At 53.8% G+C, this 26,056-nt stretch overlaps 1 protein-coding gene across 1 annotated transcript in view; it reads left to right on the plus strand.

The window, feature by feature from the left end:
- Positions 1-6,566: 6,566 nt before the first annotated feature.
- Positions 6,567-26,056, plus strand: part of HELZ (helicase with zinc finger) — a gene marked incomplete at its 3' end in the record, with an annotated part of 57,462 nt that continues 37,972 nt past the window's right edge. Inside the window, exons 1-11 of the mRNA XM_072132038.1 lie at positions 6,567-6,688; positions 15,494-15,708; positions 18,811-18,847; positions 19,862-19,986; positions 20,608-20,664; positions 20,913-20,964; positions 21,118-21,193; positions 23,963-24,161; positions 24,479-24,586; positions 24,661-24,949; positions 25,402-25,669. Coding sequence (XP_071988139.1) covers positions 15,511-15,708; positions 18,811-18,847; positions 19,862-19,986; positions 20,608-20,664; positions 20,913-20,964; positions 21,118-21,193; positions 23,963-24,161; positions 24,479-24,586; positions 24,661-24,949; positions 25,402-25,669 — 1,409 coding nt within the window. The remainder of the gene's footprint in view (positions 6,689-15,493; positions 15,709-18,810; positions 18,848-19,861; positions 19,987-20,607; positions 20,665-20,912; positions 20,965-21,117; positions 21,194-23,962; positions 24,162-24,478; positions 24,587-24,660; positions 24,950-25,401; positions 25,670-26,056) is intronic.

Genomic DNA, 26,056 nt, shown 5'->3' on the forward strand with positions numbered 1-26,056 from the left:
CTCTTCCCTCTCTGTGTCTGTCTCTTCCCTGTCTGTGTCTCTTCCGCCTGTCTCTTCCCTGTCTGTGTCTCTTCCGCCTGTCTCTTCCCTCTCTCTGTCTCTGTGCCTGTCTCTTCCTTGTCTGTGTCTCTTCCCTGTCTGTGTCTCTTCCGCCTGTCTCTTCCCTGTCTGTGTCTCTTCCGCCTGTCTCTTCCCTCTCTGTGCCTGCCTCTTCCCTGTCTGTGTCTCTTCCGCCTGTCTCTTCCCTCTCTGTGCCTGTCTCTTCCCTGTCTGTGTCTCTTCCGCCTGTCTCTTCCCTCTCCGGGAGTCTCTGTGCCTGTCTCTTCCCTGTCTGTGTCTCTTCCGCCTGTCTCTTCCCTCTCTCTGTCTCTGTGTCTGTCTCTTCCCTCTCTGTGTCTCTTCCGCCTGTCTCTTCCCTCTCTGGGAGTCTCTGTGCCTGTCTCTTCCCTGTCTGTGTCTCTTCCCTCTCTGTGTCTGTCTCTTCCCTCTCTGTGTCTCTTCCGCCTGTCTCTTCCCTCTCCGGGAGTCTCTGTGTCTGTCTCTTCCCTGTCTGTGTCTCTTCCCTCTCCGGGAGTATCTGTGTCTGTCTCTTCCCTCTCCGGGAGTCTCTGCGTCTGTCTCTTCCCTCTCTGTGTCTCTTCCGCCTGTCTCTTCCCTGTCTGTGTCTCTTCCGCCTGTCTCTTCCATGTCTGTGTCTCTTCTGCCTGTCTCTTCCCTGTCTGTGTCTCTTCCGCCTGTCTCTTCCCTGTCTGTGTCTCTTCCGCCTGTCTCTTCCCTCTCCGGGAGTCTCTCTGTCTCTTCCCTCTCTGTGTCTGTCTCTTCCCTCTCTGTGTCTCTTCCGCCTGTCTCTTCCCTCTCCGGGAGTCTCTCTGTCTCTTCCCTCTCTGTGTCTCTTCCGCCTGTCTCTTCCCTGTCTGTGTCTCTTCCCTCTCCGGGAGTCTCTCTGTCTCTTCCCTCTCTCTGTCTCTTCCGCCTGCCTCTTCCCTCTCTGTGTCTCTTCCGCCTGTCTCTTCCCTGTCTGTGTCTCTTCCGCCTGTCTCTTCCCTCTCTGTGTCTCTTCCGCCTGTCTCTTCCCTCTCTGTGTCTCTTCCGCCTGTCTCTTCCCTCTCTATGTCTCTTCCGCCTGTCTCTGTGTCTATCTCTTCCCTGTCTGTGTCTCTTCCGCCTGTCTCTTCCCTGTCTGTGTCTCTTCCGCCTGTCTCTTCCCTCTCCGGTAGTCTCTGTGCCTGTCTCTTCCCTGTCTGTGTCTCTTCCGCCTGTCTCTTCCCTCTCCGGGAGTCGCTGTGCCTGTCTCTTCCCTCTCTGTGTCTCTTCCGCCTGTCTCTTCCCTCTCCGGGAGTCTCTGTGCCTGTCTCTTCCCTGTCTGTGTCTCTTCCGCCTGTCTCTTCCCTCTCTGTGTCTGTCTCTTCCCTCTCTGTGTCTCTTCCCTCTCCGGGAGTCTCTGTGTCTGTCTCTTCCCTGTCTGTGTCTCTTCCGCCTGTCTCTTCCCTCTCTGTGTCTGTCTCTTCCCTGTCTGTGTCTCTTCCGCCTGTCTCTTCCCTCTCTGTGTCTCTTCCGCCTGTCTCTTCCCTCTCTGTGTCTGTCTCTTCCCTGTCTGTGTCTCTTCCGCCTGTCTCTTCCCTGTCTGTGTCTCTTCCGCCTGTCTCTTCCCTCTACGGTAGTCTCTGTGCCTGTCTCTTCCCTGTCTGTGTCTCTTCCGCCTGTCTCTTCCCTCTCCAGGAGTCTCTGTGCCTGTCTCTTCCCTGTCTGTGTCTCTTCCGCCTGTCTCTTTCCTCACCGGGAGTCTCTGTGCCTGTCTCTTCCCTGTCTGTGTCTCTTCCGCCTGTCTCTTCCCTCTCTGTGTCTGTCTCTTCCCTCTCTGTGTCTCTTCCGCCTGTCTCTTCCCTCTCCGGGAGTCTCTGTGCCTGTCTCTTCCCTGTCTGTGTCTCTTCCGCCTGTCTCTTCCCTCTCTGTGTCTGTCTCTTCCCTCTCTGTGTCTCTTCCCTCTCCGGGAGTCTCTGTGTCTGTCTCTTCCCTGTCTGTGTCTCTTCCGCCTGTCTCTTCCCTCTCTGTGTCTCTTCCGCCTGTCTCTTCCCTCTCCGGGAGTCTCTGTGCCTGTCTCTTCCCTGTCTGTGTCTCTTCCGCCTGTCTCTTCCCTCTCTGTGTCTGTCTCTTCCCTCTCTGTGTCTCTTCCCTCTCCGGGAGTCTCTGTGTCTGTCTCTTCCCTCTCTGTGTCTGTCTCTTCCTTGTCTGTGTCTCTTCCGCCTGTCTCTTCCCTCTCTGTGTCTGTCTCTTCCCTGTCTGTGTCTCTTCCGCCTGTCTCTTCCCTCTCCGGGAGTCTCTGTGCCTGTCTCTTCCCTCTCTGTGTCTCTTCCGCCTGTCTCTTCCCTCTCTGTGTCTCTTCCGCCTGTCTCTTCCCTCTACGGTAGTCTCTGTGCCTGTCTCTTCCCTGTCTGTGTCTCTTCCGCCTGTCTCTTCCCTCTCCAGGAGTCTCTGTGCCTGTCTCTTCCCTGTCTGTGTCTCTTCCGCCTGTCTCTTCCCTCTCCGGTAGTCTCTGTGCCTGTCTCTTCCCTGTCTGTGTCTCTTCCGCCTGTCTCTTCCCTCTCCGGGAGTCGCTGTGCCTGTCTCTTCCCTGTCTGTGTCTCTTCCGCCTGTCTCTTTCCTCTCCGGGAGTCTCTGTGCCTGTCTCTTCCCTGTCTGTTTCTCTTCCGCCTGTCTCTTCCCTCTCTGTGTCTGTCTCTTCCCTCTCTGTGTCTCTTCCGCCTGTCTCTTCCCTCTCCGGGAGTCTCTGTGCCTGTCTCTTCCCTGTCTGTGTCTCTTCCGCCTGTCTCTTCCCTCTCTGTGTCTGTCTCTTCCCTCTCTGTGTCTCTTCCCTCTCCGGGAGTCTCTGTGTCTGTCTCTTCCCTGTCTGTGTCTCTTCCGCCTGTCTCTTCCCTCTCTGTGTCTGTCTCTTCCCTGTCTGTGTCTCTTCCGCCTGTCTCTTCCCTCTCTGTGTCTCTTCCGCCTGTCTCTTCCCTCTCTGTGTCTGTCTCTTCCCTGTCTGTGTCTCTTCCGCCTGTCTCTTCCCTGTCTGTGTCTCTTCCGCCTGTCTCTTCCCTCTACGGTAGTCTCTGTGCCTGTCTCTTCCCTGTCTGTGTCTCTTCCGCCTGTCTCTTCCCTCTCCAGGAGTCTCTGTGCCTGTCTCTTCCCTGTCTGTGTCTCTTCCGCCTGTCTCTTTCCTCACCGGGAGTCTCTGTGCCTGTCTCTTCCCTGTCTGTGTCTCTTCCGCCTGTCTCTTCCCTCTCTGTGTCTGTCTCTTCCCTCTCTGTGTCTCTTCCGCCTGTCTCTTCCCTCTCCGGGAGTCTCTGTGCCTGTCTCTTCCCTGTCTGTGTCTCTTCCGCCTGTCTCTTCCCTCTCTGTGTCTGTCTCTTCCCTCTCTGTGTCTCTTCCCTCTCCGGGAGTCTCTGTGTCTGTCTCTTCCCTGTCTGTGTCTCTTCCGCCTGTCTCTTCCCTCTCTGTGTCTGTCTCTTCCCTCTCTGTGTCTCTTCCGCCTGTCTCTTCCCTCTCCGGGAGTCTCTGTGCCTGTCTCTTCCCTGTCTGTGTCTCTTCCGCCTGTCTCTTCCCTCTCTGTGTCTGTCTCTTCCCTCTCTGTGTCTCTTCCCTCTCCGGGAGTCTCTGTGTCTGTCTCTTCCCTCTCTGTGTCTGTCTCTTCCTTGTCTGTGTCTCTTCCGCCTGTCTCTTCCCTCTCTGTGTCTGTCTCTTCCCTGTCTGTGTCTCTTCCGCCTGTCTCTTCCCTCTCCGGGAGTCTCTGTGCCTGTCTCTTCCCTCTCTGTGTCTCTTCCGCCTGTCTCTTCCCTCTCTGTGTCTCTTCCGCCTGTCTCTTCCCTCTCTGTGTCTCTTCCGCCTGTCTCTTCCCTCTCTGTGTCTCTTCCGCCTGTCTCTTCCCTCTCTGTGTCTGTCTCTTCCTTGTCTGTGTCTCTTCCGCCTGTCTCTTCCCTCTCTGTGTCTGTCTCTTCCCTGTCTGTGTCTCTTCCGCCTGTCTCTTCCCTCTCCGGGAGTCTCTGTGTCTGTCTCTTCCCTCTCTGTGTCTGTCTCTTCCCTCTCTGTGTCTGTATCTTCCCTCTCCGGGAGTCTCTGTGTCTGTCTCTTCCCTCTCTGTGTCTGTCTCTTCCCTGTCTGTGTCTCTTCCGCCTGTCTCTTCCCTCTCTGTGTCTGTCTCTTCCCTGTCTGTGTCTCTTCCGCCTGTCTCTTCCCTCTCCGGGAGTCTCTGTGTCTGTCTCTTCCCTCTCTGTGTCTCTTCCGCCTGTCTCTTCCCTCTCTGTGTCTGTCTCTTCCTTGTCTGTGTCTCTTCCGCCTGTCTCTTCCCTCTCTGTGCCTGTCTCTTCCCTCTCTGTGTCTGTCTCTTCCCTCTCCGGGAGTCTCTGTGTCTGTCTCTTCCCTCTCTGTGTCTGTCTCTTCCCTCTCTGTGTCTGTCTCTTCCCTCTCCGGGAGTCTCTGTGTCTGTCTCTTCCCTCTCTGTGTCTGTCTCTTCCCTCTCTGTGTCTCTTCCGCCTGTCTCTTCCCTCTCTGTGTCTGTCTCTTCCCTGTCTGTGTCTCTTCCGCCTGTCTCTTCCCTCTCCGGGAGTCTCTGTGTCTGTCTCTTCCCTCTCTGTGTCTGTCTCTTCCCTCTCCGGGAGTCTCTGTGCCTGTCTCTTCCCTCTCTGTGTCTGTCTCTTCCCTCTCCGGGAGTCTCTGTGCCTGTCTCTTCCCTCTCTGTGTCTGTCTCTTCCCTGTCTGTGTCTCTTCCGCCTGTCTCTTCCCTCTCCGGGAGTCTCTGTGCCTGTCTCTTCCCTCTCTGTGTCTGTCTCTTCCCTGTCTGTGTCTCTTCCGCCTGTCTCTTCCCTCTCTGTGTCAGTCTCTTCCCTGTCTGTGTCTCTTCCGCCTGTCTCTTCCCTCTCCGGGAGTCTCTGTGCCTGTCTCTTCCCTCTCTGTGTCTGTCTCTTCCCTGTCTGTGTCTCTTCCGCCTGTCTCTTCTCTCTCTGTGTCAGTCTCTTCCCTGTCTGTGTCTCTTCCGCCTGTCTCTTCCCTCTCCGGGAGTCTCTTGTGTCTGTCTCTTCCCTCTCTGTGTCTGTCTCTTCCCTGTCTGTGTCTCTTCCGCCTGTCTCTTCCCTCTCCGGGAGTCTCTGTGTCTGTCTCTTCCCTCTCTGTGTCTGTCTCTTCCCTCTCTGTGCCTGTCTCTTCCCTGTCTGTGTCTCTTCCGCCTGTCTCTTCCCTCTCCGGGAGTCTCTGTGCCTGTCTCTTCCCTCTCTGTGTCTGTCTCTTCCCTGTCTGTGTCTCTTCCGCCTGTCTCTTCCCTCTCTGTGTCTGTCTCTTCCCTGTCTGTGACTCTTCCGCCTGTCTCTTCCCTCTCCGGGAGTCTCTTCCGCCTGTCTCTTCCCTCTCCGGGAGTCTCTGTGCCTGTCTCTTCCCTGTCTGTGTCTCTTCCGCCTGTCTCTTCCCTCTCTGTGCCTGTCTCTTCCCTGTCTGTGTCTCTTCCGCCTGTCTCTTGCCTCTCTGTGCCTGTCTCTTCCCTGTCTGTGTCTCTTCCGCCTGTCTCTTCCCTCTCCGGGAGTCTCTGTGTCTGTCTCTTCCCTCTCTGTGTCTCTTCCCTCTCTGTGTCTGTCTCTTCCCTCTCTGTGTCTCTTCCGCCTGTCTCTTCCCTCTCCGGGAGTCTCTGTGTCTGTCTCTTCCCTCTCTGTGTCTGTCTCTTCCCTCTCTGTGTCTGTCTCTTCCCTCTCTGTGTCTCTTCCGCCTGTCTCTTCCCTCTCTGTGTCTGTCTCTTCCCTCTCTGTGTCTGTCTCTTCCCTGTCTGTGTCTCTTCCGCCTGTCTCTTCTCTCTCTGTGTCAGTCTCTTCCCTGTCTGTGTCTCTTCCGCCTGTCTCTTCCCTCTCCGGGAGTCTCTGTGTCTGTCTCTTCCCTCTCTGTGTCTGTCTCTTCCCTGTCTGTGTCTCTTCCGCCTGTCTCTTCCCTCTCCGGGAGTCTCTGTGTCTGTCTCTTCCCTCTCTGTGTCTGTCTCTTCCCTCTCTGTGCCTGTCTCTTCCCTGTCTGTGTCTCTTCCGCCTGTCTCTTCCCTCTCCGGGAGTCTCTGTGCCTGTCTCTTCCCTCTCTGTGTCTGTCTCTTCCCTCTCTGTGTCTCTTCCGCCTGTCTCTTCCCTCTCCGGGAGTCTCTGTGTCTGTCTCTTCCCTCTCTGTGTCTGTCTCTTCCCTCTCTGTGTCTCTTCCGCCTGTCTCTTCCCTCTCTGTGTCTGTCTCTTCCCTCTCTGTGTCTCTTCCGCCTGTCTCTTCCCTCTCCGGGAGTCTCTGTGTCTGTCTCTTCCCTCTCTGTGCCTGTCTCTTCCCTCTCTGTGTCTGTCTCTTCCCTGTCTGTGTCTCTTCCGCCTGTCTCTTCCCTCTCCGGGAGTCTCTGTGTCTGTCTCTTCCCTCTCTGTGTCTGTCTCTTCCCTCTCTGTGTCTCTTCCGCCTGTCTCTTCCCTCTCTGTGTCTGTCTCTTCCCTCTCTGTGTCTCTTCCGCCTGTCTCTTCCCTCTCCGGGAGTCTCTGTGTCTGTCTCTTCCCTCTCTGTGCCTGTCTCTTCCCTCTCTGTGTCTGTCTCTTCCCTGTCTGTGTCTCTTCCGCCTGTCTCTTCCCTCTCCGGGAGTCTCGTACATAATTTCCCGTCGTGCTTTGCGGCTCTTGACAAGTCGGATCCAAGATGGCGTAGAAAGTAATGACAGGTAAGTCCTGACCCCCGCCGCCCCCGGCCCCGCTCCCCCCGGTGCTGGACCCGCCGCCCCGACCCCCGGGGGCTGCACCGAGCGTCCGGAGCCGCGGGGGGCAGCGGGGAGGCAGGCAGTGCGCGGCCCGGACGTGTGTTTACATCCCCGGCCTGCGGGACTAGGCGAGCGCCCGGCGCCGGGGGAGGACAGGCCGCAGAGCGGAGGAGGGGGCCGGGGGCAGAGCACGGAGCGGGGATCACGGTATACCAGGGGCTGATATCACCTCAACATGTTACATGGGGTGCACAGGGGACACTGCTGGGGTGCGGGGGCGCTCGGGTGTATTTGGGGAGGGGAAGAGGTGTGGGGGGGCTGGGGTGTATTTGAGGAGGGGGGAGGTGGGCTAGGGTGTATTTGGGGAGGGGGGGGAGGTGGGCTGGGGTGTATTTGGGGAGGTGGGCTGGGGTGTATTTGGGGAGGGGGGGGAGGTGGGCTGGGGTGTATTTGGGGAGGGGGGGAGGTGGGCTGGGGTGTATTTGGGGAGGGGGGAAAGGTGCAGGGGGCCTGGGGTGTATTTGGGGAGAGGTGCGGGGGGGCCTGGGGTGTATTTGGGGAGAGGTGCGGGGGGGCCTGGGGTGTATTTGGGGAGAGGTGCGGGGGGGCCTGGGGTGTATTTGGGGAGAGGTGCGGGGGGGCCTGGGGTGTATTTGGGGAGAGGTGCGGGGGGGCCTGGGGTGTATTTGGGGAGAGGTGCGGGGGGGCCTGGGGTGTATTTGGGGAGAGGTGCGGGGGGGCCTGGGGTGTATTTGGGGAGAGGTGCGGGGGGGCCTGGGGTGTATTTGGGGAGAGGTGCGGGGGGGGCCTGGGGTGTATTTGGGGAGGGGTGCGGGGGGGGCCTGGGGTGTATTTGGGGAGGGGTGCGGGGGGGGCCTGGGGTGTATTTGGGGAGGGGGAGAGGTGCGGGGGGGGGCCTGGGGTGTATTTGGGGAGGGGGAGAGGTGCGGGGGGGGGGGCTGGGGTGTATTTGGGGAGGGGGGCGGATTATATATATTTAGTATGGACACACTGCCCAGTATATAGTTTATGGTGTAGGATACGATCTGTATACTGTATGGACACACTGCCCAGTATATAGTTTATGGTGTAGGATACGATCTGTATACTGTACGGACACACTGCCCAGTATATAGTTTATGGTGTAGGATACGATCTGTATACTGTACGGACACACTGCCCAGTATATAGTTTATGGTGTAGGATACGATCTGTATACTGTATGGACACTGCCCAGTATATAGTTTATGGTGTAGGATACGATCTGTATACTGTACGGACACACTGCCCAGTATATAGTTTATGGTGTAGGATACGATCTGTATACTGTACGGACACACTGCCCAGTATATAGTTTATGGTGTAGGATACGATCTGTATACTGTATGGACACTGCCCAGTATATAGTTTATGGTGTAGGATACGATCTGTATACTGTATGGACACACTGCCCAGTATATAGTTTATGGTGTAGGATACGATCTGTATACTGTATGGACACTGCCCAGTATATAGTTTATGGTGTAGGATACGATCTGTATACTGTAGGGACACACTGCCCAGTATATAGTTTATGGTGTAGGATACGATCTGTATACTGTATGGACACTGCCCAGTATATAGTTTATGGTGTAGGATACGATCTGTATACTGTAGGGACACACTGTCCACTATATAGTTTATGGTGTAGGATACGATCTGTATACTGTATGGACACACTGCCCAGTATATAGTTTATGGTGTAGGATACGATCTGTATACTGTATGGACACTGCCCAGTATATAGTTTATGGTGTAGGATACGATCTGTATACTGTAGGGACACACTGCCCAGTATATAGTTTATGGTGTAGGATACGATCTGTATACTGTAGGGACACACTGTCCACTATATAGTTTATGGTGTAGGATACTATCTGTATACTGTACGGACACACTGTCCAGTATATAGTTTATGGTGTAGGATGCGATCTGTATACTGTAGGGACACACTGTCCAGTATATAGTTTTTGGTGTAGGATACTTTCTTTATGCTATTACTGTGGATACATTGTGGTGTGTTTGTAGTTTGGATACACAGTAAATAGTTTATACTGTAGATACAATCCGGTTACATTGTGGATTTCTTGGGGTGTAGGAGCAGCCCCCATTATTATATGAATGAATCGTGTATATACAGTACAGTCATATTGATACATTTGTATAATGTATGGCGTGTAATTACTGTATGGATACACTGTGGATAGGTTATGGTGTAGTACCCTTTATGGATACATTATTATGGGGTAGATATGCGCTGCTCAAAAAGTAAGAGGAACACTAAAATCCCAATGAATGAATGAAATCTTTGTTTAAATGTTTTTCATGTTTGAAAAGTGCTGAATGCAATAAAACTAATAAAATGATAGATAAAATTCCCATGGAGGCCTAGATGTGGAATGGTCCTCAAAATCAAAGGGGGAAATCAAATCATGATCCAACTCTGTATTTAATGTTGCTTCCACGTGCCTGTATGACCTCCCTACAATGCCTGGGCATGCTCCTGATGAGGCTCAGTAGTGTGTGTGGCTTCCACGTGCCTGTATGACCTCCCTACAATGCCTGGGCATGCTCCTGATGAGGCTCACTATGGTGTGTGGTCTCCACGTGCCTGTATGACCTCCCTACAATGCCTGGGCATGCTCCTGATGAGGCTCAGTAGTGTGTGTGACCTCCACGTGCCTGTATGACCTCCCTACAATGCCTGGGCATGCTCCTGATGAAGCTCTGTAGTGTGTGGCCTCCACGTGCCTGTATGACCTCCCTACAATGCCTGGGCATGCTCCTGATGAGGCTCACTATGGTGTGTGGTCTCCACGTGCCTGTATGACCTCCCTACAATGCCTGGGCATGCTCCTGATGAAGCTCTGTAGTGTGTGGCCTCCACGTGCCTGTATGACCTCCCTACAATGCCTGGGCATGCTCCTGATGAGGCTCAGTAGTGTGTGGCCTCCACGTGCCTGTATGACCTCCCTACAATGCCTGGGCATGCTCCTGATGAAGCTCTGTAGTGTGTGGCCTCCACGTGCCTGTATGACCTCCCTACAATGCCTGGGCATGCTCCTGATGAGGCTCACTATGGTGTGTGGTCTCCACGTGCCTGTATGACCTCCCTACAATGCCTGGGCATGCTCCTGATGAAGCTCTGTAGTGTGTGGCCTCCACGTGCCTGTATGACCTCCCTACAATGCCTGGGCATGCTCCTGATGAGGCTCAGTAGTGTGTGTGGCCTCCACGTGCCTGTATGACCTCCCTACAGCGCCTGGGCATGCTCCTGATGAGGCTCACTATGGTGTGTGGCCTCCACGTGCCTGTATGACCTCCCTACAATGCCTGGGCATGCTCCTGATGAGGCTCTGTAGTGTGTGTGGCCTCCATGTGCCTGTATGTCCTCCCTACAATGCCTGGGTATGCACCTGATGAGGCTCAGTATTGTGTGTGGCCTCCACGTGTCTGTATGACCTCCCTACAATGCCTGGACATGATCCTGATGAGTCTCAGTAGTGTGTGGCCTCCACTTGCCTGTATGACCTCCCTACAATGTCTGGGCATGCTCCTGATGAGGCTCAGTAGTGTGTGGCCTCCACTTGCCTGTATGACCTCCCTACAATGAATGGGTATGCACCTGATGAGGCTCAGTATTGTGTGTGGCCTCCACGTGCCTGTATGACCTCCCTACAATGCCTGGACATGATCCTGATGAGTCTCAGTAGTGTGTGGCCTCCACTTGCCTGTATGACCTCCCTACAATGTCTGGGCATGCTCCTGGTGAGGCTCAGTAGTGTGTGTGGCCTCCACGTGCCTGTATGACCTCCCTACAACACCTGGGCATGCTCCTGATGAGGCTCAGTAGTGTGTGGTCTCCACGTGCCTGTATGACCTCCCTACAATACCTGGGCATGCTCCTGATGAGGCTCAGTAGTGTGTGGCCTCCACGTGCCTGTATGACCTCCCTACAATGCCTGGGCATGCTCCTGGTGAGGCTTAGTAGTGTGTGGCCTCCATATGCCTGTATGACCTCCCTACAAAGCCTGGGCATGCCCCTGATGAGGCTCAGTAGTGTGTGGCCTCCACGTGCCTGTATGACCTCCCTACAATGTCTGGGCATGCTACTGATGAGGAGGGGGATGTTCTCCCAGACCTGAATTATATAACTGGTAAAATAATCCATAGCATAGAAACCTTCATCATGCAGGAACTGCTGACACACTACATCCACAGGAGGCCTAGCAATGTCATGTATCACAAGGAACCAATGCCCCCTGCACCAGAATCTGGTCTCATCTGGTGCTGTGGATCTCATCCCTCTACCTAATGGCACTCATGCTAGGCCTCTGGTTAGCACATGCAGGGCTGTGCGGCCCCAACACCATTACTGACCCATGATGGAGGATGCTGTAATGTCTGTCACATGTGCTCAGTGTGAACCTTCTCTTATTAGTGAAGAGTCCAATCTGCCAATCTTGGTTTTCTCTGGCGAATGCCAATTGTCCTGCACAGTGTTGGACTGTAGCAATGAATCCTTGTGCAGGGGCCGGGCACTGCTCTTGTTGTTCCTCCTTGTACATACAAGGAGGTAGTTGTCCTGCTGCTGGGTTGTTGCCGTCCTACGACCCCTCCATGTCTCCTGGTGTACTGTACTGGCCTGTCTCCTGGTGTCTCCTCCTCCTTCTCCATCTCCGGGTGCCCTGGCCTATATGGACACTCTGCATAAGGGCTCATTCACACAGTGCAATGGGGACCGAAATCTGGCTATACCATTTGCGGCCAGATACTTGTCCCCATTGTCGCCTACGTCGCATGGTCACGTTGTATTATAGATAAAATCCAGTTACTGTATGGACACTGTGTATAGTACGTGGTGTAGACACAATCCAGTCACTGTATGGATAAGTACGTGGTGTGGATACTATCCAGTCACTGTATGGATAAGTACATGGTGTGGATATTATCCAGTCACTGTATGGATAAGTACGTGGTGTGGATACTATCCAGTCACTGTATGGATAAGTACGTTGTGGGGATACTATCCAGTCACTGTATGGATAAGTACATGGTGGGGGATACTATCCAGTTACTGTATGGATAAGTACGTGGTGTGGATACTATCCAGTCACTGTATGGATAAGTACGTGGTGTGGATACTATCCAGTCACTGTATGGATAAGTACGTGGTGTGGATACTATCCAGTCACTGTATGGATAAGTACGTGGTGTGGATACTATCCAGTCACTGTATGGATAAGTACGTGGTGTGGATACTATCCAGTCACTGTATGGATAAGTACGTGGTGGGGGATACTATCCAGTTACTGTATGGATAAGTACGTGGTGGGGGATACTATCCAGTTACTGTATGGATAAGTACGTGGTGGGGGATACTATCCAGTTACTGTATGGATAAGTACGTGGTGGGGGATACTATCCAGTTACTGTATGGATAGGTACGTGGTGTGGATACTATCCAGTCACTGTATGGATAAGTACGTGGTGTGGATACTATCCAGTCACTGTATGGATAAGTACGTGGTGTGGATACTATCCAGTCACTGTATGGATAAGTACGTGGTGTGGATACTATCCAGTCACTGTATGGATAAGTACGTGGTGTGGATACTATCCAGTCACTGTATGGATAAGTACGTGGTGTGGATACTATCCAGTCACTGTATGGATAAGTACGTGGTGTGGATACTATCCAGTCACTGTATGGATAAGTACGTGGTGTGGATACTATCCAGTCACTGTATGGATAAGTACGTGGTGTGGATACTATCCAGTCACTGTATGGATAAGTACGTGGTGGGGGATACTATCTAGTCACTGTATGGATAAGTACGTGGTGGGGATACTATCCAGTTACTGTATGGATAAGTACGTGGTGGGGATACTATCCAGTTACTGTATGGATAAGTACGTGGTGGGGATTCTATCCAGTTACTGTATGGATAAGCACGTGGTGGGGATACTATCCAGTTACTATATGGATAAGTACGTGGTGGGGATACTATCCAGTTACTGTATGGATAAGTACGTGGTGGGGATACTATCCAGTTACTGTATGGATAAGTACGTGGTGGGGATACTATCCAGTTACTGTATGGATAAGTACGTGGTGGGGATACTATCCAGTTACTGTATGGATAAGTACGTGGTGGGGATACTATCCAGTTACTGTAGGGATAAGTACGTGGTGGGGATACTATCCAGTTACTGTAGGGATAAGTACGTGGTGGGGATACTATCCAGTTACTGTAGGGATAAGTACGTGGTGGGGATACTATCCAGTTACTGTAGGGATAAGTACGTGGTGGGGATACTATCCAGTTACTGTAGGGATAAGTACGTGGTGGGGATACTATCCAGTTACTGTAGGGATAAGTACGTGGTGGGGATACTATCCAGTTACTGTATGGATAAGTACGTGGTGGGGATACTATCCAGTTACTGTATGGATAAGTACGTGGTGTGGATACTATCCAGTCACTGTATGGATAAGTACGTGGTGGGGGATACTATCCAGTCACTGTATGGATAAGTACGTGGTGGGGGATACTATCCAGTCACTGGGTGGGATGCTCGGGCTGGAGGGGGGCGCCCCCTCTGGGTGGGATGCTCGGGCTGGAGGGGGGCGCCCCCTCTGGGTGGGATGCTCGGGCTGTTCTGTGTGATCAGGAGGTGCTGGCGCTATGATATCCGTACAGGTTGGAGCAGAGGTCAGAGGTGGCCGCCTGTAGCCATGACCTTGGCTGACCCCATGGTGGGTGATCCGGTTACTGCTGGAGCAGCGTCTGGTATCCCCAGTGCTGTATATTACACTGTTATTTCTCCCCCCTTACTGTATAGTGTAATTATTGATTGCAAACTCTTGGGGACAGTGTGAGAACACCCAAGCCCATGGATGACATCACTGATATACAATAACCAGCCCCGCCCCCTTCCTGTATATCCTGTGTGATGGTAGTCACAGCCCCGCCCCCTTCCTGTATATCCTGTGTGAGAGGTGGTCACAGCCCCACCCCCTGCCTGTATATCCTGTGTGAGAGGTAGTCACAGCCCCGCCCCCTGCCTGTATATCCTGTGTGAGATGTAGTCACAGCCCCGCCCCCTGCCTGTATATCCTGTGTGAGAGGTAATCACAGCCCCGCCCCCTGCCTGTATATCCTGTGTGAGAGGTAGTCACAGCCACGCCCCCTGCCTGTATATCCTGTGTGAGAGGTAGTCACAGCCCCGCCCCCTGCCTGTATATCCTGTGTGAGGTAGTCACAGCTCCGCCCCCTGCCTGTATGTCCTGTGTGAGAGGTAGTCACAGCCCCGCCCCCCTGCCTGTATGTCCTGTGTGAGAGGTAGTCACAGCCCCGCCCCCTGCCTGTATATCCTGTGTGAGAGGTAGTCACAGCCCCGCCCCCAGCCTGTATATCCTGTGTAAGAGGTAGTCACAGCCCCGCCTCCTGCCTGTATATCCTGTGTGATGGTAGTCACAGCCCCGCCCCCTGCCTGTATATCCTGTGTGAGAGGTAGTCACAGCCCCGCCCCCTGCCTGTATATCCTGGGTGAGAGGTAGTCACAGCCCCGTCCCCTGCCTGTATATCCTGTGTGTGAGGTCACAGCCCCGTCCCCTGCCTGTATATCCTGTGTGAGAGGTAGTCACAGCCCCGCCCCCTGCCTGTATATCCTGTGTGAGGTAGTCACAGCCCCGCCCTCTGCCTGTATATCCTGTGTGAGAGGTAGTCACAGCCCCGCCCTCTGCCTGTATATCCTGTGTGAGAGGTAGTCACAGCCCCGCCCCCTGCCTGTATATCCTGTGTGAGAGGTAGTAACAGCCCCGCCCCCTGCCTGTATATCCTGTGTGAGAGGTAGTCACAGCCCCGCCCCCTGCCTGTATATCCTGTGTGAGAGGTAGTCACAGCCCCGCCCCCTGCCTGTATATCCTGTGTGAGAGGTAGTCACAGCCCCGCCCCCTGCCTGTATATCCTGTGTGTGAGAGGTAGTCACAGCCCCGCCCCCTGCCTGTATATCCTGTGTGAGGTAGTCACAGCCCCGCCCCCTGCCGGTATATCCTGTGTGAGGGGTAGTCACAGCCCCGCCCCCTGCCTGTATATCCTGTGTGAGAGGTAGTCACAGCCCCGCCCTCTGCCTGTATATCCTGTGTGAGAGGTAGTCACAGCCCCGCCCCCTGCCTGTATATCCTGTGTGAGGGGTAGTCACAGCCCCGCCCCCTTCCTGTATATCCTGTGTGAGAGGTAGTCACAGCCCCGCCCCCTGCCTGTATATCCTGTGTGAGAGGTAGTCACAGCCCCGCCCCCTGCCTGTATATCCTGTGTGATGGTAGTCACAGCCCCGCCCCCTGCCTGTATATCCTGTGTGTGAGAGGTAGTCACAGCCCCGTCCCCTGCCTGTATATACTGTGTGAGAGGTAGTCACAGCCCCGCCCCCTGCCTGTATATCCTGTGTGAGAGGTAGTCACAGCCCCGCCCCCTGCCTGTATATTCTGTGTGAGAGGTAGTCACAGCCCCGCCCCCTGCCTGTATATCCTGTGTGAGAGGTAGTCACAGCCCCGCCCCCTGCCTGTATATCCTGTGTGAGAGGTAGTCACAGCCCCGCCCCCTGCCTGTATATCCTGTGTGATGGTAGTCACAGCCCCGCCCCCTGCCTGTATATCCTGTGTGAGAGGTAGTCACAGCCCCGCCCCCTTCTGGTGAGGTACTGATGACTGTTATGTCCCGGCAGGAGCTCTGTCCTGAGTCATGGCAGACAGAAGAGCGGCTCATCCCTGTGATGAAGCTTGTGACTCCCTGCGGAGGTCGGACTTCGAGGCGGCGCTGAAGCTTTGTACAGAATGTCTGCTGTCCCTCAGCCACTACAAGAGCTCCGCCCCCTCCACGCACATCCACCGCATCGAGATCGAGAGCCTGCTCTACCGCATCGCTTCATGCCTGCAACTGGTGAGCCCCAGGGGTCCCGGACCCCCACTGTACGAGGGTAGTAACTGGCTCTCAGCATGCAGTGCAGGTCACATACAGGATGGCCCATACCTCCCAGCATGCAGTGCAGGTCACATACAGGATGACTCGTACCTCCCAGCATGCAGTGCAGGTCACATACAGGATGGCCCATACCTCCCAGCATGCAGTGCAGGTCACATACAGGATGGCCCATACCTCCCAGCATGCAGTGCAGGTCACATACAGGATGGCCCATACCTCCCAGCATGCAGTGCAGGTCACATACAGGATGGCTCGTACCTCCCAGCATGCAGTGCAGGTCACATACAGGATAGTCCATACCTCCCAGCATGCAGTGCAGGTCACATACAGGATGGCCCATACCTCCCAGCATGCAGTGCAGGTCACATACAGGATGGCCCATACCTCCCAGCATGCAGTGCAGGTTACATACAGGATGGCCCATACCTCCCAGCATGCAGTGCAGGTTACATACAGGATGGTCCATACCTCCCAGCATGCAGTGCAGGTCACATACAGGATGGCTCGTACCTCCCAGCATGCAGTGCAGGTCACATACAGGATGGCCCATACCTCCCAGCATGCAGTGCAGGTCAGGTACCTATAGCATAGCCCATACCTCCCAGCATGCAGTGCAGGTCACATACAGGATGGCCCGTACCTCCCAGCATGCAGTGCAGGTCACATACAGGATGGCCCATACCTCCCAGCATGCAGTGCAGGTCACATACAGGATGGCCCATACCTCCCAGCATGCAGTGCAGGTCACATACAGGATGGCCCATACCTCCCAGCATGCAGTGCAGGTCACATACAGGATGGCTCGTACCTCCCAGCATGCAGTGCAGGTCACATACAGGATAGTCCATACCTCCCAGCATGCAGTGCAGGTCACATACAGGATGGCCCGTACCTCCCAGCATGCAGTGCAGGTCACATACAGGATGGCCCATACCTCCCAGCATGCAGTGCAGGTCACATACAGGATGGCCCGTACCTCCCAGCATGCAGTGCAGGTCACATACAGGATGGCCCATACCTCCCAGCATGCAGTGCAGGTCACATACAGGATGGCCCGTACCTCCCAGCATGCAGTGCAGGTCACATACAGGATGGCCCGTACCTCCCAGCATGCAGTGCAGGTCACATACAGGATGGCCCGTACCTCCCAGCATGCAGTGCAGGTCACATACAGGATGGCCCATACCTCCCAGCATGCAGTGCAGGTCACATACAGGATGGCCCCTACCTCCCAGCATGCAGTGCAGGTCAGGTACCTATAGCATAGCCCATACCTCCCAGCATGCAGTGCAGGTCACATACAGGATGGCCCATACCTCCCAGCATGCAGTGCAGGTCACATACAGGATGGCCCGTACCTCCCAGCATGCAGTGCAGGTCACATACAGGATGGCCCATACCTCCCAGCATGCAGTGCAGGTCACATACAGGATGGCTCGTACCTCCCAGCATGCAGTGCAGGTCACATACAGGATGGCTCGTACCTCCCAGCATGCAGTGCAGGTCAGGTCACATACAGGATGGCCCCTACCTCCCAGCATGCAGTGCAGGTCACATACAGGATGGCCCGTACCTCCCAGCATGCAGTGCAGGTCACATACAGGATGGCTCGTACCTCCCAGCATGCAGTGCAGGTCACATACAGGATGGCCCCTACCTCCCAGCATGCAGTGCAGGTCACATACAGGATGGCCCATACCTCCCAGCATGCAGTGCAGGTCACATACAGGATGGCCGTACCTCCCAGCATGCAGTGCAGGTCACATACAGGATGGCCCATACCTCCCAGCATGCAGTGCAGGTCAGGTCACATACAGGATGGCCCATACCTCCCAGCATGCAGTGCAGGTCAGGTACATATAGCATAGCCCATACCTCCCAGCATGCAGTGCAGGTCACATACAGGATGGCCGTACCTCCCAGCATGCAGTGCAGGTCACATACAGGATGGCCCGTACCTCCCAGCATGCAGTGCAGGTCACATACAGGATGGCCCATACCTCCCAGCATGCAGTGCAGGTCACATACAGGATGGCCCATACCTCCCAGCATGCAGTGCAGGTCACATACAGGATGGCTCGTACCTCCCAGCATGCAGTGCAGGTCACATACAGGATGGCCCGTAACTCCCAGCATGCAGTGCAGGTCAGGTCACATACAGGATGGCCCATACCTCCCAGCATGCAGTGCAGGTCAGGTACATATAGCATAGCCCATACCTCCCAGCATGCAGTGCAGGTCACATACAGGATGGCCCGTACCTCCCAGCATGCAGTGCAGGTCACATACAGGATGGTCCATACCTCCCAGCATGCAGTGCAGGTCACATACAGGATGGTCCGTACCTCCCAGCATGCAGTGCAGGTCACATACAGGATGGTCCGTACCTCCCAGCATGCAGTGCAGGTCACATACAGGATGGCCCCTACCTCCCAGCATGCAGTGCAGGTCACATACAGGATGGCCCCTACCTCCCAGCATGCAGTGCAGGTCACATACAGGATGGCCCCTACCTCCCAGCATGCAGTGCAGGTCACATACAGGATGGCCCCTACCTCCCAGCATGCAGTGCAGGTCACATACAGGATGGCCCCTACCTCCCAGCATGCAGTGCAGGTCACATACAGGATGGCACATACCTCCCAGCATGCAGTGCAGGTCACATACAGGATGGCCCGTACCTCCCAGCATGCAGTGCAGGTCACATACAGGATGGTCCCTACCTCCCAGCATGCAGTGCAGGTCACATACAGGATGGCCCGTACCTACCAGCATGCAGTGCAGGTCACATACAGGATGGCCCGTACCTCCCAGCATGCAGTGCAGGTCACATACAGGATGGCCCGTACCTCCCAGCATGCAGTGCAGGTCACATACAGGATGGTCCATACCTCCCAGCATGCAGTGCCGGTCACTCTCAGCCATGCTCTGCCTGTTCTTGTGTTGTGAAATGTTAGGTTTCACCTTACACCTGGTTCTCTGTACTTTTTGTGTTTTCTGAATTAGCAGAATAGTGAGTTCCACTCTGGAGCTTTATTCACTGTGGATTCTCTTTTGCAGAAAAACTATGACCAGGCGGATGAAGACTGTAAGCTGGGTAAGTGCTGCTAGCCCAATCAGGGGACGCCCGGGTGGCTGGGGTCTGTGGCGGGGCGTTATCCCTGAGCTTGGGGGTCTGTGGCGGGGCGTTATCCCTGAGCTTGGGGGTCTGTGGCGGGGCGTTATCCCTGAGCTTGGGGGTCTGTGGCGGGGCGCTATCCCTTAGCTTGGGGGTCTGTGGCGGGGCGTTATCCCTGAGCTTGGGGGTCTGTGGCGGGGCGTTATCCCTGAGCTTGGGGGTCTGTGGCGGGGCGTTATCCCTGAGCTTGGGGGTCTGTGGCGGGGCGTTATCCCTGAGCTTGGGGGTCTGTGGCGGGGCGTTATCCCTGAGCTTGGGGGTCTGTGGCGGGGCGTTATCCCTGAGCTTGGGGGTCTGTGGCGGGGCGTTATCCCTGAGCTTGGGGGTCTGTGGCGGGGCGTTATCCCTGAGCTTGGGGGTCTGTGGCGGGGCGTTATCCCTGAGCTTGGGGGTCTGTGGCGGGGAGTTATCCCTGAGCTTGGGGGTCTGTGGCGGGGCGTTATCCCTGAGCTTGGGGGTCTGTGGCGGGGCGTTATCCCTGAGCTTGGGGGTCTGTGGCGGGGCGATATCCCTGAGCTTGGGGGTCTGTGGCGGGGCGTTATCCCTGAGCTTGGCGGGGTCTGTGGCGGGGCGTTATCCCTGAGCTTGGCGGGGTCTGTGGCGGGGCGTTATCCCTGAGCTTGGCGGGGTCTGTGGCGGGGCGTTATCCCTGAGCTTGGGGGTCTGTGGCGGGGCGTTATCCCTGAGCTTGGGGGTCTGTGGCGGGGCGTTATCCCTGAGCTTGGGGGTCTGTGGCGGGGCGTTATCCCTGAGCTTGGGGGTCTGTGGCGGGGCGTTATCCCTGAGCTTGGGGGTCTGTGGCGGGGCGTTATCCCTGAGCTTGGGGGTCTGTGGCGGGGCGTTATCCCTGAGCTTGGGGGTCTGTGGCGGGCGCCCGGGTGGCGTTATCCCTGAGCTGTGTTCCTCCCCTGACCCTCTTCTCCTCCTCCGCAGTCCTGGGCCCCGGCCGCTCACAGTTGGACGCCTCGGTGCACGCTGTGCTCTGCTGTCTACATCTGGAGGGGAAGCTGCAGATCGTGTCCAGTGTATTATCCAAGTCTTTGATGGGAGAACCGCTGGTGAGATGTCTGGTGGTACCCGGGGGTGGGGTGCGGGAGGGTGATGGAGGGGTGAGGCAATGGCGCTCTGCCTGCAGTATTTTCCACACTTCCAGGTGGGTGACGTGACATGTGCTGCAGGACTGTGGGGTCTTGGGCTGTCACTGAGGATCGGCCAGCTGCAGGTTGTATTCCACACCAAGATTTAAAGGGGATTTCCATCTCCACTGTCGTTCTGTTGTAACCTTAGGATCAGTATGGGGTTGTGAAGCTGCTCTGGGTTCTCCGTGCAGTTATGCTTCACAGGCCTGAGATCGGTCATGTCTGTATGTCAGTCCCATGTAAGTGTTCAGCAGCCACACCTGCAGTTACAACTTGTGGCCACTGTGCAGAACACAGAGCCATCTTCTTTCCAGCTTATTTGTATTGTGCCAGGTCCTGAACGTGTGATCCATATTGGATCCCTGCACCCCTCTGCAACTGATGGCCTCTCCTGAGGTAGACCCATCAATCTGTGAACAACCCCTTTAAGAATATATGATGATGAAACTATCCTGGAAAACCCCTTTTAAGCTTGAGTTGAGGTCAGATGTGATGATATCATATGGATGTTATGGACTCATGTTGTCTCTTTCCCCCTAGAATGGGATGGTGACCAAGGACCTGTCACGGCTAAAGACCCTGCTGGCGGAGATGGAGGTACGGATAAACGAGGCGCTCCCAGCCTCTGCACAGCCTGATGGGAGTTGTAGTTATGTTAAAGAATGGGAAGCGTTGATCTAGGGAATAGAGGGATGCCTATAGGATGAGGGATGGACATAGGGGTTAAATGCATGGAGCCTATATTCTATATGAGGTCATAGACGGTTTTGGGAACGCATTGTGCTGTAAATCGAACGGAAGTGTCCGGGCTCATGATGTCATCGTCTCTTTGTGTTTTTTTTCAGACTGTTGCCAATTCCGTTCGTTCTGGTTTTCACATAGAGGATTTGGAAGATGGTAAGACCCTGGGAATTATATACCCCATTGTATATGACATCTGGCTGCTGGGTCCTAATGCCTGCGGTTATAGCACTATATAGCATGTCATGGTATACGATACTGCTAGATGGGGATCACGATGGATGTAGTCTCATCTCTGACTGCCCACAGGTACACCGGATGGATGGCAGTTCCGGCCCCCGCCCCGGGGTGTCACAAGCAGTGAGGAGTACACGCTGTGTAAGAGGTAGGTACACCCATAACACAACAACAGCCCCTATATCGCTGCATAGTCGCAGATGGTTTGGGAATGGTTCTGCACAGATCGGGTTCTCTGTGGTACCTGTTTTTCCCATCACAGATGGTGACAGCCATTTGGAGCTCAGCTGGTTGGTCATTGTAATACCTGGTACCCAGCCTGAAGTATGTTCTAAATCTGCACCCAGTGCCAGGTTGCATTGGAAAAACCACCAAAACAATTAAAACTGACCCGAAACCCCCTGTGATTCAGCGGAGCCCTAGCAAACCGTGCATGCAGTTACCATGTTAGCAGCAGAATAGTGAGTGCAGCTCTGGGGTATAATACAGGATGTAACTCAGGATCAGTACAGGATAAGTAATGTCATGTATGTACAGTGACTGCACCAGCAGCAGAATAGTGAGTGCAGCTCTGGGGTATAATACAGGATGTAACTCAGGATCAGTACAGGATAAGTAATGTCATGTATGTACACAGTGACTGCACCAGCAGCAGAATAGTGAGTGCAGCTCTGGAGTATAATACAGGATGTAACTCAGGATCAGTACAGGATAAGTAATGTCATGTATGTACACAGTGACTGCACCAGCAGCAGAATAGTGAGTGCAGCTCTGGGGTATAATACAGGATGTAACTCAGGATCAGTACAGGATAAGTAATGTCATGTATGTACACAGTGACTGCACCAGCAGCAGAATAGTGAGTGCAGCTCTGGAGTATAATACAGGATGTAACTCAGGATCAGTACAGGATAAGTAATGTCATGTATGTACACAGTGACTGCACCAGCAGCAGGATAGTGAGTGCAGCTCTGGGGTGTAATACAGGATGTAACTCAGGATCAGTACAGGATAAGTAATGTCATGTATGTACACAGTGACTGCACCAGCAGCAGAATAGTGAGTGCAGCTCTGGAGTATAATACAGGATGTAACTCAGGATCAGTACAGGATAAGTAATGTCATGTATGTACACAGTGACTGCACCAGCAGCAGAATAGTGAGTGCAGCTCTGGAGTATAATACAGGATGTAACTCAGGATCAGTACAGGATAAGTAATGTCATGTATGTACAGTGACTGCACCAGCAGCAGAATAGTGAGTGCAGCTCTGGAGTATAATACAGGATGTAACTCAGGATCAGTACAGGATAAGTAATGTCATGTATGTACACAGTGACTGCACCAGCAGCAGAATAGTGAGTGCAGCTCTGGGGTATAATACAGGATGTAACTCAGGATCAGTACAGGATAAGTAATGTCATGTATGTACACAGTGACTGCACCAGCAGCAGAATAGTGAGTGCAGCTCTGGAGTATAATACAGGATGTAACTCAGGATCAGTACAGGATAAGTCATGTCATGTATGTACACAGTGACTGCACCAGCAGCAGAATAGTGAGTGCAGCTCTGGAGTATAATACAGGATGTAACTCAGGATCAGTACAGGATAAGTAATGTCATGTATGTACACAGTGACTGCACCAGCAGCAGATAGTGAGTGCAGCTCTGGGGTATAATACAGGATGTAACTCAGGATCAGTACAGGATAAGTAATGTCATGTATGTACACAGTGACTGCACCAGCAGCAGAATAGTGAGTGCAGCTCTGGAGTATAACACAGCAGAATAGTGAGTGCAGCTCTGGAGTATAACACAGCAGAATAGTGAGTGCAGCTCTGGAGTATAACACAGCAGAATAGTGAGTGCAGCTCTGGAGTATAACACAGCAGAATAGTGAGTGCAGCTCTGGAGTATAACACAGCAGAATAGTGAGTGCAGCTCTGGAGTATAACACAGCAGAATAGTGAGTGCAGCTCTGGAGTATAACACAGCAGAATAGTGAGTGCAGCTCTGGAGTATAACACAGCAGAATAGTGAGTGCAGCTCTGGAGTATAACACAGCAGAATAGTGAGTGCAGCTCTGGAGTATAACACAGGATGTAACTCAGGATCAGTACAGGATAAGTAATGTCATGTATGTACAGTGACTGCACCAGCAGCAGAATAGTGAGTGCAGCTCTGGGGTATAATACAGGATGTAACTCAGGATCAGTACAGGATAAGTAATGTCATGTCTGTACACGGTGACTGCACCAGCAGCAGAATAGTGAGTGCAGCTCTGGGGTATAATACAGGATGTAACTCAGGATCAGTACAGGATAAGTAATGTCATGTATGTACAGTGACTGCACCAGCAGCAGAATAGTGAGTGCAGCTCTGGAGTATAATACAGGATGCAACTCAGGATCAGTACAGGATAAGTAATGTCATGTATGTACACAGTGACTGCACCAGCAGCAGAATAGTGAGTGCAGCTCTGGGGTATAATACAGGATGTAACTCAGGATCAGTACAGGATAAGTAATGTCATGTATGTACACAGTGACTGCACCAGCAGCAGAATAGTGAGCGCAGCTCTGGGGTATAATACAGGATCAGTAATGTCATGTATGTACACAGTGACTGCACCAGCAGCAGAATAGTGAGTGCAGCTCTGGGGTATAATACAGGATGTAACTCAGGATCAGTACAGGATAAGTAATGTCATGTATGTACACAGTGACTGCACCAGCAGCAGAATAGTGAGTGCAGCTCTGGAGTATAATACAGGATGTAACTCAGGATCAGTACAGGATAAGTAATGTCATGTATGGGCACAGTGACTGCACCAGCAGCAGAATAGTGAGTGCAGCTCTGGGGTATGGTACAGGATGAGTAATGTGACACGGTGATATAATACACGTATCTCTGTCAGGTTCCTGGAGCAGGGGATCTGCCGGTACGGGGCGCAGTGTACGTCCGCGCACTCGCAGGAGGAGTTGGAGGAATGGCAGAAGAGATACGCCTCACGTCTCATTCGTCTTAAGCAGCAGAAGGAGAACACGCAATGTTCGGGCAGTTACATGGAGTCTCTGATTGAGAAATGGATGAATTCCTTGTCCCCAGAAAGAGTGGTGAGTGTCCGGCTCGTATGAGGCTGCAGACCAGGAACACGTCCTCCATTGCTCATGTGGTGTCAGGCCAGGAGTCTGAGGCCGGCTCAGTAACACGACTATGTGCATGTAGCTTCCAGGCAAAGCGGCCGGAGAGGAGCTGATCTATATAAGTGCTGTTACATAGTGGGGGGAGCAGCTCCCAGCAGCACAGAGTATTTCAGGAGAGGAGCTGATCTATAGAAGTGCTGTTACATAGTGGGGGGAGCAGCTCCCAGCAGCACAGAGTATTTCAGGGGGTTGTGGAGCTGGTGTTGATGTTGTTGCCTCTTCTGCAGCTCAGTGAGTGTGTGGAGGGGGTGCACGTGGATTACAGCCCGGACCTTTCTGTTACCGTTACCACCAAAAAGTCTCAGCAGACGTGGACGTTCCTCCTGACGTGTAAGGTAGGTCTCGTGGGTGTGCGGCTGCACATGTGACTCGTGGAGTGTGAGCTGATGCGGCCTCCTTCTCCCCTCAGCCGGCTCGGACGCTGCAGCGCGTGGCTCTGCTGTACGACGCGCACAGACCTCACTTCAGTATTGTGGCAATATCCGGCGGAGATGGCAGCAGCCAGGAGGTGCCCGACAGCTGCCAGGAGTGGGTGGGGGAGAAGATGGCGCAGAACGGCCTGGACCACTGCTTGTACAAAGTAGTCATCGCCTTCACCACCGAGATATTCGGCACCTTCCGCCAGACCGTGGTGTTTGACTTTGGCGTGGAGCCGGTTCTGATGCAGAGGATCATGGTGGACGCCGCCTCAACTGAAGGTGATTGGAGGGGATGTATCCAGAGCTGCATTCACAATTCTGCTGTTATAGCCATAGTCTCTAATAATCTTACATGAGCTGCAAAACCCAAGTATTCCAGAGTGCAGCTCTGGATGTGACTGGAGTATACATTTTCTACACTACTGCATTTCCTCTCAAGACCCTAAACAGCAGGGGGCAGTAATCACTCGCTGGATCCCATATTCTGAAAACAAACAAGAACGAAGCAGAAATGTAAATGCAGCTCTGGATGTGACTGGAGTATTCATCTCCTATGGTGCAATGCAGGACATGCAGCACCAGGGGGCAGCGGTGACCTGTTGAGTCCTGCGATTTGATAACATGAAAGTAATGGTGATTGCAGCTTTAGATGTGACTGGAGAGATGGAGAATATTAATAATCTAGTAGCCTCTTGGCTTCTGTGATGTCATGGCCGCCTTCTCGCCCTCAGATCTTGAATACTTGATGCACGCCCGTCAGCAGCTGCTAACCACGGCTAAGCGCTGGGACTCCATGTCTAAGACCATCGTGGAGTTTGAGCCCAATGAAACTACTGAACTAGAGCGGAGCCTCCTCAGCCGATACCAAATCCCCCTCTCCGCCGACCAGCTGTTTACACAGTCCGTGCTGGACAAGTCCCTGACCCGGGGCAACTACCAATCCCGCCTGCACGACCTGCTTTACATTGAAGAGATTGCACAGTACAAGGAAGTCAGCAAGTGAGTGGCGCCCCCCAGTGCTGAGCGCTGGTCCGAACCTGATCATGACCGGGTGCACAGAGCTCATCATGTTTATTAACGCAAGGGGGGGCTTCAAGGGTGACTTAATTTTGGTTGTTGGAAGATTTTCTCTTTGCATATTCTATAAAGCAGCGCACTCTGTCCACAAGAGGGCGCCATTGGTTCATGATCATATGATCAATGTCTCTGCAGGGTGTCCATAGTGTGGCCGTTGTCTGTCTCCTCCCTCTGCAGGGTATCCATAGTGCACTGGTTGCATGGCCTTGGCTCCTCCCTATATAGGGTGTCTATTGTGCAGGGGTTGTCTGGTCCTGGCTCCTCCCTCAGTGGGGTGTCCATAGTGCAGGGATTGTCTGGTCCTGGCTC

The sequence above is a fragment of the Engystomops pustulosus genome, unplaced genomic scaffold, assembly GCF_040894005.1.
Source record: "Engystomops pustulosus unplaced genomic scaffold, aEngPut4.maternal MAT_SCAFFOLD_212, whole genome shotgun sequence".
Classification (NCBI taxonomy): Eukaryota; Metazoa; Chordata; class Amphibia; order Anura; family Leptodactylidae; genus Engystomops; species Engystomops pustulosus.